Source organism: Ambystoma mexicanum, chromosome 7p (assembly GCF_040938575.1).
Source record: "Ambystoma mexicanum isolate Mex_15411 chromosome 7p, UKY_AmexF1_1, whole genome shotgun sequence".
In the NCBI taxonomy this organism is placed as follows: domain Eukaryota; kingdom Metazoa; phylum Chordata; class Amphibia; order Caudata; family Ambystomatidae; genus Ambystoma; species Ambystoma mexicanum.
The window spans coordinates 291,563,358-291,582,691 of NC_090939.1; the positions used below are offsets into that span (position 1 = coordinate 291,563,358).

General features: G+C 45.6%; 1 protein-coding gene across 4 annotated transcripts in view; it reads left to right on the plus strand.

Moving 5' to 3' along the window:
• The window catches only part of GRIK1 (glutamate ionotropic receptor kainate type subunit 1), a 1,552,596-nt gene that overhangs the window by 672,418 nt on the left and 860,844 nt on the right, over nucleotides 1-19,334 (plus strand). For all 4 annotated transcript variants that reach the window (XM_069636357.1, XM_069636359.1, XM_069636358.1 and 1 more), the window contains exon 3: nucleotides 13,848-14,105. In XM_069636357.1, coding sequence (XP_069492458.1) covers nucleotides 13,848-14,105 — 258 coding nt within the window. The remainder of the gene's footprint in view (nucleotides 1-13,847; nucleotides 14,106-19,334) is intronic.

Sequence of the window (19,334 nt, forward strand, 5' to 3'; positions counted from 1 at the left end):
TTGGGGGCTAAGGAGAGGGTGGTGTTGAGCCTGAAGACAATGCCTTTCACCCAGGTGGTTGTTATGAACATGGGACCATGGAGGGAGGCCACAACATAGAATCCAGCAGGAGCTGGGAGCCCCTGACAGGGAGCACCTAAATGGTATCAGATCTGAGTTTGAGCCAGTGGAAACTCATCCATACCATGTTCCTGTTATATAGAGGAGTAAAAACCTGGACAGGGAACCAGGATCAAGTGGATTGTTTAAATTCCAGAGGGATAGACCCTGTGCTGAAGTAACTGTTTAGAGTTTGAAGTGAGAACATGCTGAAAATGCTCCTTAAAGATTTTTACTAGGGCCGGGCTCAGTGATGATCCATATTTATAGCAGACAAGCAAGAGCACTTCCTCTGCGTCGAAGGTTGGAGAGTGGTTAAAGCAATGGGTCACTTTAGGAGAAGAGGAGGACTTGGGGAACGTAAGAGAATTCAACATTTGAGAACTGTCAAATGCAATCTGGTTGTGGATCTTATATTCTAAGAAGCAAAGGTCACAGTTTGAGGGTACAGTTCTTAAGAGGGACCAATGTTATGTTATGTTATGTTAAAGGTACTTATATAACGCGCCGTCACCAACGGAATTGGTCCCCAGGCGCTTTAACGGATCTGTGAAGAGAAGGTGGGATGGGTTAGTAAGGTGAAGAGGGACGAGGATAGTGAGAGGAGTGGTGTACTGTTGCCAGCTTCAACTCGGTAGACACCGGGTGCTGAGCTTTGGTGCGAGTATTGGATTGGTGTCAGTCTGTGTGTGCTGTTGATGTGGCTTATGTGTTGTTGCGGTGTGTTGGAGTACGTACAGCTTGTTGTGTGAGAGATGGTTGTGTGATTCTTTTGAGTGATATAAGTATGCAGAGAGTTTGAGCTTATATTGGTTAGTGGGTTATATGACATTTAACATGCTAACATTCACAGTTCTGTCTGAGTGTAGTACTTGCTGATCTGCATAATTCCATCTAAGTGTGGCACTTGCTAACCTTCACAATAATTATCTAGATATGCGGCAGGATGTTATCAATTCTAGGTGTGGCATATGCTAACATCCAAGTTCCATCCATGTGTGGCAGATACTAGCATTTGCAATCTTGTCTACAAACGGCAAAGGCTGATGTTCAAAATTCTAAGTTCTAATTCATGCTAACATTTAAAGTTTCATCTAAGTATGGCTCATGCTAACGTTCATAATCCCATCTAGATGTGGGGGAGGTCAAGGCTAAGAATTCTAAGTGTGGCTCATGCCAACATTCACGTTTCTACCATTTCTATCAGAGTTCTATCAAGTGTGGTGTATGCTAACCTTCCTATTCCGTACAAGTGTGGCAGATGCTAATTTCCAAGCTCCATCTATTTGTGGCAGATGTTAACATTGACAGTCCTATCTAGATGCGGCACGGGCTGATGTTCTCAATTCTAAGTGTGGCACATGCTAACATCCAAGTTCCATCTAGGTGTGGGATATGCTAACATTCACAACCCTGTTTAGGTGCGGCGCAGGCTAAAGTTTTCAATTCTAAGTGTTGCACATGCTACAATGGCACTGTAAATACATTAGTAGAAGTTAATTAGTTGATGATAAAAAGTGTCTTTCTGCATGTTTAGTGCAGTTAGCAACAAACCCATAGCAGCCCTTCATTCTTGCAAACCAATGGGTTTGGTCACTGCCTCAAATGAGTTCATTGGTTGTGCCGATTTCCCATAGGAGGCCCGCCATTTCTTTTCAAGGGAGCAACTATTTTTTCAATGCCCGATCTGGATTGTAAACTGCAATGACAAATCTAGGAAGCAAGGTTTGAGTGAGTTTCCTAGCCTTAGTTTCTTTAGGGGATAGCATAATACAGGAGTATAGGCTGACTCTAAAAGAGGAAGGAGGAATGGGATGCAGAGAGGAAGTGCAAGTAATCACTAAGCAGGGAGAGAAAGAGAGCTTCAAGGAAGATGTTGCTTGAAATATCCAAGGAGAGATTGGGTGTTATTTGCTAGAGGCAGGTGGAGGAGGGACAGACAAGGAAGATGGAGGTAAATTCAAGTTAGAGGAAAAGCAGAAGAGTAAGAGCAGGTCTGCCTGAAGTCTAAGGCGGTTGATCCTAGGAGAGGAGGAAGTATGAGCAGATGGTGAAGTATCTGGGAGTTTCAGGAGGACAGACAGAGTGTAGCAGAGAGGAGAGGAGGTGCAGGAGAGGTTCCCTTTGGTACAAGACCATTACGACCCAGCGAATAGTGAACGGGCCTAGAGGGCAGGCATACGTGGCCCCCAGAACACCTGTGGAAAATGCCTAGCCCTGCATCGAGGACAGGAAACAGTTAACCACAGAAGACAAAGTCAGGATACAAGAAAGAAGTGGTGGGCACCTAAAAACCCCAGGGCTGTGAGGGACTGTGAGTTTATCAACTTCTGCAGGACAGGAACCATGACAGTGATTTGCAAATTAAAGACTTTTGATCTAGCGGAAAAAAACATCCTGTTGTTATTGAAGCTTTGTATTTCTCTTTTTTTACATTTTCCCAAACCAGTAACTATGTCCAATAAACCCTTGTTTAATTATCCATCGGAGTATCCAGCTTGTGTTGATATTAATCATCTTTGTGATGGATGTGTTCTTCCTTTAACATGGATCTATGTGATCACTGCGACGGCCGAAAATGCCGACTTTTTCTTTTTTAACCCTTTACACCACATATATATGCGGGGGGAGACCCCCTGCAACCCTGCCATATTAATATCATACTCTAAACCCCCCCCTCATATATATATATGGTGTAAGGGAGGGGTTAAAAAGAAAAGAAAAGGCAGCATTTTTGGCCGTCGCAGTTCCCAGGTCGACATTTTTGTACGATTCCCTGTAACATTATGTGATGAAGTCCTGTGCCTGACCCCAACCAAAGGAATAGAAGGAACTCTTCAATCCAGTAAAGCCTGCTTGCGAGAGCCTCCATGCCAGGGACATATAGAACCTAGACACGGTACAAGCTGAGAGTCAGATGCACCCTCTCCCATTTTGAAGACCTATCCTGTAAAGACCCGGGCTATGATAAAGTATCGCCTCCTTTTTTTCCCCCAAAGACCTGTTCCCTTAGTGTACCTGAGCTTAGTGTGAGGAGAACTAGTACTGAGCAAGCTAACTTTGTTTTGGATCTGTAGGGTAACCCATTAGAAAGGGAAGGACTCTACATCTAACCTCACACAAGGGCCCTGACTGCACCGGGATGTCATTGTAGAGACTCCATCCTCCATGCCTTCAGTAAGGGACAAGGAACGTTGTCATGCATTATATGGGTAATGGAGCCCTGGTGGGAAAATGCACTATGGATTTAAACACCTTGGCTTCTGCCACCCAACTATGCATCAAACCATCAGAATTTGTAAGGTCCCATTTTTGGCAAGATGATTGGGCAGTAGCCCCAAGTATTTTATGGCTTAGAATCTGTGGGAATAAGGATGCCACGCTGTATCACCTTATTATTAAAGCTAGACTGAATGAGGAAATGTGGCATAATATACCCTGGCTGAGGTCTGTGAAGGAGCTACTCTGAAAGGCGAATGCGCTGGTTGAGCTGCCTCCCACTGTGATGTTTCTGCTGCATGAAGTGAGATTCTTTAAGGAAGCAGTAACTAGGGAATGTGTGGCCAAACCCTTGAATGTAGCACAGGCGTCACAAGGGGACAGCGCTCATTTGATCATATGTGGGACACCAACCCTTCTGCCATACCTTATGTGGGTGAGGGAAAAACATCACAGCTGGCTCATTACAAGTGCATGTTTTGATTGTTTAAGGTTGAGATGCAATATGGCGAAATGGGTGGGTTACCCAGACGACCCAAGTTGCCCTGTGTGTGGTGCCCCAAACACAAATTTGACCCATTGTATTCTGTTTTGCCCGGTCTATATGAAAATAAGATAACGGACGATCTTGTAAGTAATAAAATGCACAGATCTGCGACAGTATAGGCCAGCAATGACTTTTTTGTTAATGGCTGAAATGGAATTGATGGCTTGGACTCTGTTGTTGTATTTGAAGGCTGCCTTGTTTCTAAGAAGGGTGCTTTTAAGACACTGCATTTTAGAATTATGTAATTTGAGTTTTTTAATACAATCCTCTTCTGGAATTCTGCTTCTGATTTTTTTAAATAATGCAATGGTGTTTGATTTATCCAATATGTACTAATCAATTGTATCATAACTGTCCACTTTATTACTTGGATCTGTTTGATGAATATCTTTTTATTCGAATATATTTTTACAACAAGAGGGATCTCTCGACTCCTTAATGATGGGCAAGGAAGGAACCGATCACTCTGGATGTCTCGACTACAGGATCCAGCACAGCTGCAGAGGAGCTGCAGATGTCAGTCTCTAGTCTTGAAGCCTTGGCAATCTGCAATTCTATATTTCTGGGTAGAAGGACATCCTTAGTTTCTCAAGCCTCTCCAAGGGCTCAAGCGAGAGAAGACATTGAATTCCCAATGCATGGACAAGCTGAAGAGAGTGGCAGGGGAAGGGAAGACCTATGAAAAGTCTGATACTGTGAAGTAGGACGTAACAGTCGGCCAGGATGGGAGATGGCACAGCCTGGACATCGGCCTGAATACTCAACCATTGGAAGAGTTGGCAGACCAGGCACTATTTGAACAGCTGATAGAGAGAGGGGAGCTGCATTATCCCAGGAGCGCTGGGGGCTGTGAGAGACTGTGAAGCCTAACAGAGCTGAAGAAGCCTAGGATTCTGACAGGCCCCGGAGAGTGTAAGGACACTGACAGATCTGATAGCGTAGCTGAGCTGAGCTGGGTGCTCCATTGCTGAAACAGTATTATAGTCAAGAATTGTGGTAGGCCTCATATCCCTGGTATCAAGAAGCACTATGAGCACTCTATGGGCCTCATTACGACCCAGGCAGTAAGGGATTACCGGTACCGGTAAGGGCACTGGTGCCGGTAATCCATTACCGCCCAATGAGGTCCCTTTGCGGGTCCCTGCCATAACGGCTGGTTTTACCAGCCGTTAAGGCAGGGACCCGCAAAGGGTCCCGCAAAGGGACCCGCAAAGGGACCTTGGAGGTAATTACGGTACCGCAATTTGCGGTGCCGTAATTACCGCCTTCCCCATTCCCATTGAGCCCTATGGGGGCAAGAATGGGAATGGGGAAGGGCAATGGTAAATGGGGAATTACCGCCCCACCAACCTTGGAATGGGGCGGTGATTCCGCCATTCACCATGGCGTAATACGGTGTCAACCATGGCGCTGATAGCGCCATGGTTAACGCCTGGGTCGTAATGAGGTTGTATGTCTGAGACTGTGATTCTGGACAAAGAAAGCAGTCTACTGAACACTCGATCCCTGAGAAGGGATAGTGAGCATCCACGCAGAGGAATTATCCTTATTACAAGAGATTTCCCGTATATGCTATATGTACCTCCCTCATGACACCTTTTACTTAGTTAGTTACAACACAAGTGGCACTTTATTTATCACTTCTGATGGGCATTTTTTCCAATCCTCCATCTAGCCAAGAGAAAGGTGTTATTCAGCCTAATAGGTGCTCTGTCCCTTTCTAGGGAGGTAGAGCCAGAATTGAGATGGAGCTCAGGGCTACTCGTAGATTGAATACTCTGAGATGCTAATGTTTACCCCATCCTGACACCTTTTTAATGGATCATTCCATGATAGCAACTTCTTTTTAGTTGTAGATAAACCTGTAATCCCCGTAGATCTTTATCCCAACGTCATCCTGACCCAAACACCTTCCTCTTTGCTTCTGCCTTCTCTCTTCCTCGTCCCTGCTGATCTCCTGTCTGTTCACTGCACTGGTTAGCTGGCTACCCTCCGAACCCCGGGCCCAGGTCTCTGCCGCCCAGTTGCACACCTGCACCACCGCCTGGCAACGTAGCACTTGAGGCTGTATCTGTTACCCTACAGTCCCCTTACCAGCACAACCCAATCACCTGCAGCCTGCACTTAACCTTTGCACTGTCACTTGCTGGCCGCACTTTTTCGTGTTTTTGTTTTTGTCTTTGATTCTATGTCCTGCACTTCTCCCCCTCCCCTGGCACTTCTCCCTTTTTCCCCTCCCTGCACTTGCGCAATCTCAATGTCACTGGGCCTCGTAAAATGGGTGTCTTGTTTCCCCTTTGCTCCCTTCCCATGCCTCGTTGCACCTTGAAACACTGTGTATAGGTGGGCTATAAATAAAATATCATATTATATCATATTACAAAATTAATTTTGAAAGCCATCTTTGTGCCATGTGATTTTGTCCATTTAGCACAATTGCTTGCCTTGTTCCGGACGGGTTCGTTATACCCTGGATTTGTTTCAATAGAAATATTAGCTAAGAGAAAGAGCAAGTTTGCTGGGTGACCCTTTGGGTGTATAGCATGTCCTGTTTAATATTGAATATTGTTGATAAATGTACATTGTAATCCAAATCAGGATAGTTTCCAAAATCAAGAGTCCCTCTACAGAGACAAAAGTGTATTTTCTGCATCCGAGCAGATGGGTAGTTAGAAGGATGGACCACCCACCATTTTATTGTGAATTCTAGTACAAGATCTCAATGAGTCAGGTTCACAGAGCACCGCGCAATTAATCAGGCCACTGATTCTACCAAGTGGGTTTAGTAAGATTTGTTTACCTTTTGAAGTCAGAGTTCATGTGCAATCAGGTAGACATGCCTACCTTTAAAGGACAATCATATCCTGCGTGTCCAAGTGAATAAAGGTGACATCCTTTATACAAGCACAATAAGGAAGAGTGAAACAAGCATTGTGAAAGATGAAAATAGGAGAAAGGTTAAATTCTCTCCTGAAGAACCATGGGAAAATACCATGGGGAAATATGTGTTGAGAGAAAATGAGAGCAAGCAACAGAGAGAGAAAATGAGAGAAAGGAACAGAAAAATTATAATTCTGAAGTGAATATTAGAAATAAAGAATCTACTGAAAAAGTAATTACCACTTGGAACTTTATGGTCTATTTTTTGTTGAAAAATATAACGGAAAACACTGAATATAAAAAAATCAACAGTTAGCGCACAGCACCAGGACGCAATTGCACAGAATAAGCTTACGGAGGATTGTATCGGTCAGAATCAAGGGGTCCTAGCATGCAGATAACTGGAAATCACATTATAATTATATGGGCTCACCCAGGATAATAACCCAAGGATTGGCGGGAAATAATAAATATATGCCTACCTTTAATTTATGCCCTGTTCACAGAAGAGACGGGCTTCTTTTTTGATGTTGAACAGGTTGAGGCCTGCTGACCTTGCTTCTTTCCTTGAGAGGTGTGGGTTGATGTTCTCTGTCGGGTGTGGCGATTGGGGGTCGGGGGGGGGGGGCCTAAGGGTGGAGCAGAAAACCACGTTTTGCACCAAACACAGAACTTGATATTAGAGCCCAGTGCAGATTATGGGGTTCTTGGCTACAATGCCCAGGAGTATTTTCGGAAACCCTAAGTAAACAGAGTTGATGCACTCAAGGTAAACATTGGCAGCTGTTCCTGAAAATGTTTTCCGAGGTCAATTCAATGGGCAAAAGGGCCCCTATTTACAAAGTATTTTTGTGCTTTAAAGTGCCTTTGTGTGCAAAATGTGGCTAGTGTAAATTGCTCATGATTTAGGGTAACCTGAAAATGGCCATCTGCAGACAGTAGCACACAACAACTGCACCTGTTGCAAAATGGGCCGGTGGGTTTACCTCCAGGCATACACATTTTTCAAATGAAAATGGGTGTGTGGAAGTAGCTGGGCACGTTAACGTAGAGGTTTACTTACGTCTGGAGATGTGTATTTCTTAAGAATCCAGTCCATTTGCAGCTGTTATATGAGCACAGATACCTGGCGCGCTCCGCATATGTTATTCTTTGTGAATGAAAACTCGGAAAATGCGGTTGGCGGCAGCTACAATTTGCATGTGCACCATGTTGGAGTCACAGATCAATGTGTCTGTGAATTGGGTCCCAGGTGAATAATTTTCTTGGTTTTATGTAGTTGGAGAAAGTACGTCTGTTGCTACTTTTTTCATCCTTTTTCACATGAGTATTTAGAAACCTGCTTTCATCCAGCAAGCTACACAAAATGAGGGTGGTAACAGTATCAAGGAAAGCAGGTATCGATAGCTAGAGGCCCGGATTCAGACGTCTGTGCAAGAATAGAAAAGTGTTGTTCCAACCAGGAAGAACACATTTCTTAAAAGCAACATATTCTGATTTAGAATGAATGTGTGTAATGATATGAACGCCTGCGCTTTTGCGTGTGTCTGATTTACGGCCTGACAAGAGCCCTAGAAACCATCACCAATTCAGAGCGGGCACTACGAGGGTATTCTCCATGTCAAGCCCTGGGTTTGCATGTAAACAAAAAAGAATCAAAATATGGCACCTGTGAGATGTCATTCACACATATTGCACTCCTTGTTCTTTCATTAAGAAGGCATTTCTCCGTTTGCAGCACCGCTTTCTTATGTGCTCAAAGCTCAAGGCCACTTTTGCCAATAAGGAAATTGCCCGCAATGTAACTGGTAAACACGTTGGCCCCACAAAGACAGATTTTGACAGCTCTTACAGCTGCAACGTATGACATCTCCCCATCAATCTTTCCACATACCTCAGAATGGTGGTGCTGAAAACTGTAGGGTGCAATGTCCCTTTTCTACACTAATGTTATCCCGCTCTCAGAATTGGGCTGAGTGGCGGATTTTGCATACGTTTGAGAGATCAGAATAAAATAATCAATGAACTTGCAGCACCTGGCCATAGTCTTGGAATGCAGAAACAGCCCTCATGGCAGGGAGAGTAGAGATGCAGCAGCACTAATGTCTGAGCTGCTGGTGTCCTGATTGGTAAACGGTTGCCTATATTGCCCTTCCTTCCTGACTGCTCTTGACTCCCTTCTTTGTTCTCTGTGTCGACAAGAATAGAACAGGCAGCACCACATCCTGGGTGACTTTGGTTGTACCCGGAGAATGTACATTAGCACCTTGTTATCGACTGCTGTAAATGCAATGTGCTAATTAAGCTTTATAGCTACAATGGGTGACGATGATGATCCAGAAGCCCACGAGGGGGATTAACATGGGCTCAGGGTCATTACTACCCAGCATAGCTCCCAAGAGAAGGTGTATACATCTATTATTTAAACAAATAGCATGCAAGCGCATGGAAAGGAGTCCAGGAAATTGCACCTTGTTTCAAGTTAATTTATTTGCATTAATTTGCTCTGATAGGGCTTGTCAAATTAGTACTCAACTTAAACTGAAAAGCATTAACATAGCAATGTATCATACATTGTCGAAATCAAAAAATGTTAAATACATAATTACCCAAGTGGTGGTGGGGAGGCAGGAGAAACAAACAGGATGAGAGAAAAAGAGACAGATGTGATGTAAGTAAGGTACAATACCTAATATTATATACTAAAAAACATAGGCCACGGAGATTATAGGTCCAGACTTACCCACTAGGGTGTTCAATAAGTCCTTACTCTTCATTTTGAGAAAGGCCTTTGGTGGCCGAAACACGTGTAAACAAGGGCGAGTGAGATCCTGCAAAGCAAATGAATGCAAATAAATTCACTTGAAACAAGGTGCAATTTCCTGGACTCCTTTCCATGCGCTTGCATGCTATTTGTTCATATATTAGACGGTTTTACCTGTGGCTTACCATCGGTCCAGTGATCTGCGACAACCATATTGATTAGCTTGGAGAAGTGAGAATTTGTTACACCCTTACTAAAGTAACAAGAGTCGCCCAACAGACCAGCTGTAACACTAAGCCCAGTCCACTTGTCTTCAATTTCATCTATTATTTAACCCTACGAGTAGGTTTGGTGTTGAGAACCCAGCTTTATGAAATGGATCGGGAAAGGTAGACCCACTCACTGTGTTTCCGGGGTGAGGGGGGAGCAATGCGATGCAAAGGAAAGGAGGCTAAATGTTGCATGAGGCCGTGAATGGAGGCTATTTGGCAAGGACCAAGGACCAGAGAGGCAGTCGAGATAGGTGGCCCAAATGGTGGCCAAATGGGAAAAAGGTGGCCCGAGCATAACAGCAGCACTGTGAATGAAGGCCCTGTGGAGGAATGAGCGACACACGAGAGACTGCCAGGTCACTCCCTAGGGTACCGATAGCAAATGTAAGCCTTCAAAGAAGTTACTCTGCATACTTGTCTCTGGTATTCTGCTTGACCATACTATTATTCGGTTAAGGACAGCATTTATTTATTTATTTGCATTTGTAAAGTGCCTAAGCATAATGGCATCAAGGTGCTGTTGTGAACCAGTTACATGGTACGTATGGTGGGGAAGGGGTGAGGCAATCAATCAATCAATCAACAACAGGTAAATGTGGAGCACATATCTGTGGTCAGTCAAAGCAAAGTTTAGGGGAAGAGCCATGTTTTTAGAGTTTTCCTGAAGGCCCGATGAGAGTTTTCTGCTTTTAACGAGGGCCGAAGGGAGTTCCAGTGAGATGCCACTACTGCAGGAAACCTGGTGCCTTCTCCTCTGGCACGTTTGAATTTTTGAAAGTACGTCACGGTGGACATGGGTTGACCTCACAGCTCTGATACGGTTGGCTCTGATGATTTTCTGGGCCAAATACTCAGGTGCTGTGCTCAAGAGACATTTGTGGGTGATAGTGAGGGTTTTGGAATGAATCCTTTCTGGATGGGTAACCAATTTGCCCCTCCTTTCTTGCTGATGAGATGTGATGTCTTTAGGAAATATTAAGTAGCGCATTGTTTTGGATTACCTGCATTTTGCAGATTTTCTTCTTGGATGTGCCTGCAAAAATGGTATTGCAGTAGTCGATTCCTGCTCTGGTTACTGATCGTGCAATGGTGATGCAGCTTGTCTGTGTAAGGAATTGCCTGGATGTGTTAAGAAGTTTGGACATGTATGCTGCCGACAATGTGATTGCATTGACTTGTTTTGTGAGGGAGAGGGTGGCATCTAAGTGCACTCCCAGGGTTTTCACGGATGCTGAAACCGGGATTTTGATCGATCTGGAAAAAAGAGTTTTGGGGGGAGAGTTTCTTTAGCATTGCAGATGACCCCACTACTAGGATCTCTGTCTTGTCGTTTAGACAAAGGGGGTCATTACGAGTTTTGAGGCAGCCATGGTGCTATTAGAAGGTTTGGCACCCTGAGCCCGCTGTTGTCCCGTGGGACCCCTCTGCATCTGGTCATCCTAGAGGGTCTGCAAAGACGCTTTGACCCATTGGAATAGTGGGACCAATGATTCTCGGCACCTTCATCAAACCTTGCAAGTAAGCTCTCTCTGAAGTGTCCCTGGGCCAACCAGTGGGCTGACCAACTTACACAGACTCTTTGCTCTGATACCGCCTCAGTTTTGAGGAAGCCCTCAAAACTTGTTACTTCGCTAGCTCTCTGTTCACGGCACTCTCACACCAAATTTCATACACTTGGCATTCCCAGGTCTGGAGTAAAGTGAGTGCTGCCAAACCAGAGTATGCCTGGTTACCGTGTCGCCCAGCCGAGGTGACAAATTTTGCAGGTGGACTGTATTTGTGCCACTCTTGCCCCAGAAGCCTGCTGCAGTGAAACTGGCCATATCCATCCACCAGGAGCGGAGAAATCGCCACTGTCCCGTTTGGGAATCATCACTGTATCTTTGCCACTGAAAGCCACAGAGCCGCCAAATTGCCACACTTGAACCTGCAACCAAAGTGGACTCGACTGCCGAAGTTTGGTCCGGAGTGCGCCGGGTCGGTGAGTAATCGTAACCTTAACCGGTGGCCCCTACCGCCTCTATCCATTTTTACACATGAGTGGCCTCTGAGGGCCCCACTCCTTTCCACTGCTAGTGCGAACTAGCAAGCTATTCCCATTTCTTGGAATCAACTCTGCCCTCAAATGGGGGCCCTCCTCGAATAGTGGGAAACTATTCTTCATCACCTCACCCACCTTACTGAACTGCTACAGACTGTAGAACGGACCCCGTTTTGCCCATCTGCATTACAGCGTGCCCCAGCATTGCATGTACATTTGAGAAATAGGTTCCACTCTTCTTAGGTGTTGGACTGCCTCTTAGTTAGGAGTGGGTTGGATGCAGAAGGGACTAAAGTCTACTTGCACTGCCTTTTTCCTTCCCTTTTAGGTTATGGACCCATTTCGTGCATTAACCCATTAGACCCAATGGTCTTGTATATATGTATTTAGATAGGATTGTGTTGGCTTCCTAGTATTACTGTCATTTTGATTTTTGTGTTGAAACTCAAAGACCTTGAAATAATTGTATGTGTATTTTTAATATATATATACACCTGACTGGGAGTGATTTGTAAGTGTCCTTTACTCTGTGTGCTCATTGAGGTCTTTCAGTCACCCTCACCCCTCCTGAGACCCAGACTTGACTGCCGCCAAGCCACCTTGATTGGTCTGGCTTGTCCAGAAGGTTACCCTGTTCCAAGAAACTAGACTGGCCTTCTGAACCTCTGCCCACCAGGTCAGAGTTGAGAAATCTCTCTTAACATTGATTTGTGGTCATCCAAGTCTTGCTGGTTAGGTACATTTTGTTGATTGTCCTAGTATCCTCTTCATGGGACCCTTACACGGGGAGGAGAATTTGGGTGTAATCTGCATAGTTAGTGTAGGCTATGCTGAGGTCATCCAAGAGGTCAAAAAGAGGTTTAATAAATATATGATAATGACGGTTCTATTCCACTTAATCAATATCATCTGCCATTATCATCTTAATCAAGGCTTATATTCGACTATTTGTCATTTGCCAAAATACATGCAAAAACACTTTCATAAAATACATATAAAGGTGAACAATACATGTAACAATCATGGAATAATGAGCCCCAAGGCCAAAATGCAAACTATGCTGGAAGTGAAAAATGTACAACGTTGTAAACATGCTGATATGTGCAAAGTCTGCAATGTGACAATGTGCAAACTCACACATTACATGTTTTACAAGTGTTGGTATGTCATAATTCATTATTTCTTCCCTATCCGCAGACCTCATTAACCTCGATGTCTTGAGCCAGGCTTGGTGGATATAACTGGCTGCACATTGCACAGTGTTATAATCCCTTGTCTGCCTTTGATTGACATGATGTACATTATAGGATTGTATATCGGTTTCAATAACCTAGAACTGAGAGTTCGATACCACTCAGAAGAGCAAGAGATGAGATGTTGCTAGTCATCCGCCATTCGTAAAGGACTGCAGATTAGCTAGAAATAGAAATCACCTGGGAACCCCTGTCATTTGAAGACTCAAGCGCCTCATTACCAGTCTGGCAGCACTGGTAAAACAATAGGTTTTACCACTTCGGCCAGACTAGCGATGAGGCCCATGTTTGCGGAGGAAATTCCCTCCACACAAAAATAGTACCGGATGCAATAGTAAGCCATTTCCGGAAGAAATCCTATCGTACTCCAAAATGAGGATTAACTGACTCTGAATCATGCAGACACTTCCTGTTATTGTATGCTTACCACGCATGTTATTGGAACATGAGTTTGGTGGTATTTCCAGTGTTTAGCATGATAGAATATAGTATCTTGCGCTATATGGTGGTGCAGTTTGTATCAAACATGACCAAATAAGCAATATATGTAAAGAAGTAAACATGATTTAAAAAAAAGCTTTAACTCAATAGCTGCATTTCCATATTCTGCAAGGCAATCTTGTATTGACGGGAAATCCTCCTTTGTAGTCTGGGCAAAGTAAAAAAAGTATTTCAGAACCAATCTATGACCCTTTCATAATCGTGTTTTATATCTTATTATGCATCATTTCACGCGCTCATTCTCTTCTCTCTGTGTCTCCTTTGTTCTCAGCATGTGACCAGCTTGCGCTAGGCGTGGCGGCGCTCTTCGGCCCATCGCACAGCTCGTCCGTCAGCGCAGTCCAATCCATCAGCAACGCACTGGAAGTCCCTCACATACAGACTCACTGGAAACATCCGTCAGTGGACAATAAGGACACATTTTACATCAACCTCCACCCAGACTACGCCGCCATCAGCCGAGCCGTGCTGGACCTGGTTCTTCATTATGGCTGGAAGATTGTGACAGTAGTGTATGAAGACAGCACAGGTTTGTTCAACGTTGAAATCTAGTGCCAGGTATCAGGGATGGCCTGATGCTGTTTCCTGCATCGTAGCTGAATTCTTCATTCTATCCCGTGATCATGAAGTTGCAGGCCCAGCTATTAAAGATTTTGATGCACATAGCGCTGTAGCGCAACCATAGGCCCCTTTACATAAACTTTGCGCAAGTACAAGTGCAATTTTGCACGCTGTTGGGCTATCACACTATCTTTTCAGTGATTTTTTGCAGTAGAGCAGTGTTTTACTTAGTGCGCACACTACGCCATATTGGCACTAGGGCAAATATTGCCCCTGTGCAAAAGTGTATTGAAAGAATTCTTATTTTGCACTTGGGCAATTTGTATTGCCCTTGCACCGATGCAAGGTTTATGTAATAAGGTCCCTGTTGTTTAAAGACTACCATTGTCACGTCTCTCTCTGTTGCTTCTGCTTGGGTCCTTTCCCTAGTGTGCCTCCCCTCCTCCTCCCACCGCTTTCTTCTTCTTCTCTCCTCTCCCTACCTACTCTATGGTGCTCTCTGTCACTCCTATCTTTTCTAACAGCTTCTCTATTAACTATCCTGCTCTCCTCTCCTCACTATATCTGGTAGGAAGAAGTTTAAAAGGACATCCTGGTCTCCAGCCCAGGCCTCCCCATTGCTGATACCTATACCAGTGCTTCCTCCAGCATGGCCAGAATGGGACAAGAAATAGGTCAGGTCAAAAGAAGTGGCCCACCCCTCGCCTCAAAAATGTGGCCCACCCCTCTCCTCACACCCCTTGACCTCTGATGACATCACCGGAAGTGATTTCATTTGACCCCACCCCAAAGTGACATCCCGGGAAGCGATGAAACCCGACCTTTCACTCCTTGACAAAACAGGAAGTGGCAGCAAATAGCATTGTTCCTAAGTACACTAAATTACTGTGAATCCAAGCAGACATCCAAGGTCAAATGATAATATGTTATTGTAAAGCACTTATGCTTAAGCTCTTTTTTATAGAACAAATATGCATACAATATCACCCAACCTGTGTTAGTACTCATTTATCGACCTAAAAAATGATGAAAGGCTTTTTGAAAAAAATAATCATTTGGAAAAAAATAATATTGTTTTTCATTTTTGTTCTTCCAAACTGGCCCAGGCATGGCTAGAAAGTGTCCCCCACTCCCTAGGGACGATTTCGGTCCAGCCACAGGCCGAAAGGCCCAGGGGCCAATCCAACCCTTTCCTCCAGACAGACCCTCACCAACATCCTCTTTCTTGTTCCCACGCCAGACCTATGGACTCTTCATATGGTCTGTGTGCTTTATCCTTTCTCTTCCTCTCTACCATTAATGGTGGCAGCTGGTGGGAGGCCCTCCATGCCCGCATCCACTCCTCTAAGATCATCATTAATGTCTACCTGAATGGTACCGTCTTGGTCCAAGGCCCTTAGGCCAACCTTCTCCTTTTTGATAGAAGCTTCCCGCGCCTCATTAAATTCCTTTCCTCTCCTGCTGTCCCCTCTCCTCCCCCACAGTTTCCTTGCCTCGCCCTGCTGTCTCTTCCTTGGCTACCTTTCCTCTTCTCCCTCATCTTCTGCCCCCCCTCGGGCTTCGTCTATACCTCCACAGGGTGTACCTCTGATTTGTACTACATCCCGAAATCTTTCAAGGGCGGCAACCTTCGCCATATTGCCACTCTCAACTCTCGCTCGACTGTCAAATAGTCCTCTGACATCTGCTGTCTCTGATGGCTACAAGATCCTCTCCGCGCCCCGATCCAACTGCTCCGGAGGAGGTGCAGCCCTGATCTTTCCTGAGTGGATCCCTGCCTCTGTCATTCCTTCTCATGCCTACTCCTCTTTTGAATGCCTCGTCTGCATGCTGTCCCTCCCTCCTGGCCATTCCCTTACTGTGGTTACCATCTATCGGCCACCCGGTCAGATCTCCTCCTTCCTCTCTGAGTGGGCTGACCTCTCCTCTTCCCTCCTGGCCTCAACCACTCAACTCCTCCTTCTTGGGGACTTTAACATCCATATGGATGCTTCTTGTCTGTCCTCTGGACTCTTTTGTGACCTCTGTGACTCTCTCTCACTCTCTATTCTCACCACTCCTCTCTCCTGCAGTGATCACCTTCTCATTTCCTCCAAGCTCTACCTCTCTGCCCCTCTGGCCAAGCCACCTCCAGCACTGCCACCCACCTTCTCGGTTATACGACCCATGAAGTGTGTGTCAGCTGATGCTTTTGCTGCTACTTTCTCCCCCCTCCCCCTCTGGCTGACTCACACCCTGACACAGCCCTTTCCATGCTCCACTCTGCTATATCTGATACTCTTGATGTTCTTGCCCCTGTCATGAGGATACACCTGAAGCCCAAAGCCAAGTGCAACTCCTGGTATGACCCAGACCTCATCAGACCTCATCACCCTCAAATACTAGTGCAGGATGGCCGAAAGCAAATGGGATGCTTCTGGCACATCCTCTGACAAACTGGCCTGCTGCCTGCTCTCTACCTCTCCTGTCCCCTCCCAGGCCCTCTGCACGGCACAGGGTTCTCATTTCATCTCTAAAACTCAGGACATCCTGTCCTCTCTCTCCTCCTCTCCCCTACTCCCTGCTCTTCCTCTGGCCCTTCTTTGGCCACCTCTCCTCCCTCCTTCTATGCCATTCCCCTTTTCTCCCAAGACAAGGTTTCTAGACAAGTCCGATCTATGAAAGTCTCGTCAAAACAGGTTCACCCCTGTTCCTCAAAAACCATCAAGGACCACATTGACACCCTGGTTACTTCTCTGGTCGACTTCTGCAAGCACTCTTTTGCCACCTGATTATTCCCTTCTCCCCTGAAGCACTCCCTGGTGCACCCTCTTCTTAAAAAACATCTGCAAACCCATCCTGCCCGGATAACTATCGCCCAATCTCCATCACCCCTTTCCTTGGCAAACTGCTGGAAAAGCTGGCCATCTCCCAACTTAATCTCCACACCAAATCTGTTGGTTGACTTCATGATCATCAGTCTAGCTACAGAGCTGCCAGAAGCACAGAAACTGCTCTCCTGAACATCCCTGAAGACCTGCTCTCCAACCTTAATTCCAACACCCCCTGTGTCCTCATCTTACTTGATCTCTCCTCTGCCTTTGACATGGTCAACCATGCCATCCTGCTCAACTGTCTCCGTGATAACCTGGGTATCACCAATCAGGCATGACTTGGCTGACTTTTGTCCTCTCTGATGGACCCTCCCAGGTCCAACTTGGGTCCTTCCTCTCTTCTATCTCTACCTGTGGTGTTCCCCAGGGGTATGACCTCTCTCCCTGGCTTTTCAACCAATACCTGCCACTTCTTATTCACTGTATTGCCACTCTCTGCCTCAACTTTCAGTGCTATGCGGATGACACAAGCTCATTTTCAGGCTCCCTTCAGTCACCTCTTCTTGTTCTCTCTTCTCTGACTATCTGTCTGCTACCCAGAAGTGGTGTGCCGCCAATGATCTCTGCCTTAATGCCAGTAAGACTGAGATTCTCCTCATCGGCACACCCGCTCCCTCCTTTCTTGTCACTCTCTGGCCGGCCTCTCTTGGCCCTCCCACCTGTGAGACTAAAAACCTTGGGGTCATCTTAGACTCCACACTTTGTTTCTCACCTCAGCCTCACATGTCTGCGTCTCTAAGAAATCACACTACCAGCTGCACCTCCTCAGAGGTATTCTTCCTTTCCTCTCCTTCCCACAGAAGCTCACTGTCTCCAGAGCTCTGGTTCTCTCTAGGCTGGACTACTGCAACAGCCTCTTTCTAAATCTGCTTGCCTCTATTCTCCTCCCTCTGCAATTCATCCAAAACAGGACTGCAAGACGTGTCCTTGGCCTCAAGCCCAGGGATCGTTTCTCTCCAGGACTGAAATCTCTGCACTGGCTCCCAGTGGCAGCAAGGATTACGTTCAAAACCCTCTGCATTGTCCACAAGGCCTTCTGGGGTCTAGAGCCTCAATACCTTCAACTCTATCTTCCTAAATAATCTTCCTTCTTGAGCTCTTCGCTCATCTGCTTCTAACTCCCTCAGGGTCAATCGCTTCTCCAAGCAATGAGTTTGTGGTAGATCTCTTTGTTCAGCCGGGGCCTCCCTCTGGAACAGCCTTCCTGCCTCTCTGAAAACTGAGGTGTACCATCTCTGGTTCTGGAAGCACCTAAAGACCTTCCTCTTTGCTTCTGCTTTCTCTCCTCCTCTCCCCTGCTGAACTCCTGGCTGAAACTGAAACTGCAATGGTCACCTGGCTACCCTCTGTTTTCGGGCCAAGGTCCCTCCAAACCAGTTGCACACCTGCACTGCCCCCTGGCAACCCTTGCACTCTGGGACTGTTTCTGTATCCCTACAGCCCCTACCAGCACTCGACACCTGATGTCTGCACTTAGCTTTGCACCTGCCACAAGCTGGCCGCGCTTCTTATTTATTGTTCTTATTTATTCTTATGTATTGTTCTTACTTATTCATTGATTATCCTATGTACCGCACTTCCCCTCCCCCTCGCACTGTTCCCCTTCACCCATCCCCTGCACTTGCGCGATCTCAATGTCTCCTGGTCTAGTAAGATCACTGTCTCTGTCTTCCCTCTGTTCCCCTCCCTTGCCTCATCGCGCCTTGAAACACTTGTGTATTGGCAGGTCATAAATGCCTTATCATATCATACCATATGATATCATGTCATATATCATACACTTGAAAAATAAGTAAAGCTAATCAATATTCTGCTTCATTCCAAGCACATTAGAAACATACTTTCTATGCAGCCAATATATAGGAGAAATATTCATCTGGGCAGTCTGATATTTAATAGGAAAAAAAGCATACACATGTGTTAATATGATGCTACAACTCAGTCAATTCTAAGGCATGGCATGTAGGATCCTGTTATGGATCCCGCTTTTCATTATTTACAAATAACAGCAAGAAAAACAACAAAGAACTATTGTTCCCATCATGCATGGCACTAGCTCCTCCTCTTCTCTTTGCTCCAATCCATGTGCAATCTGTCCCATAACACTCCCTGCACGCTTACACAGTCTGCCACTAGCACCACCTCTATTTTCCTCATTGCAGTACCCCCCTAATGCCACTTCACTCTTCTTCATCACAGTCATCCACTAAATCAACCTCACTCTTCTTCATCAAATCCCCCACCAATGCCAACTCTCACTGTTCTTCCTCACCATCCACAACTACCCCACCTCACTCTTCCTCTTCACAGTACTTCACTACCAC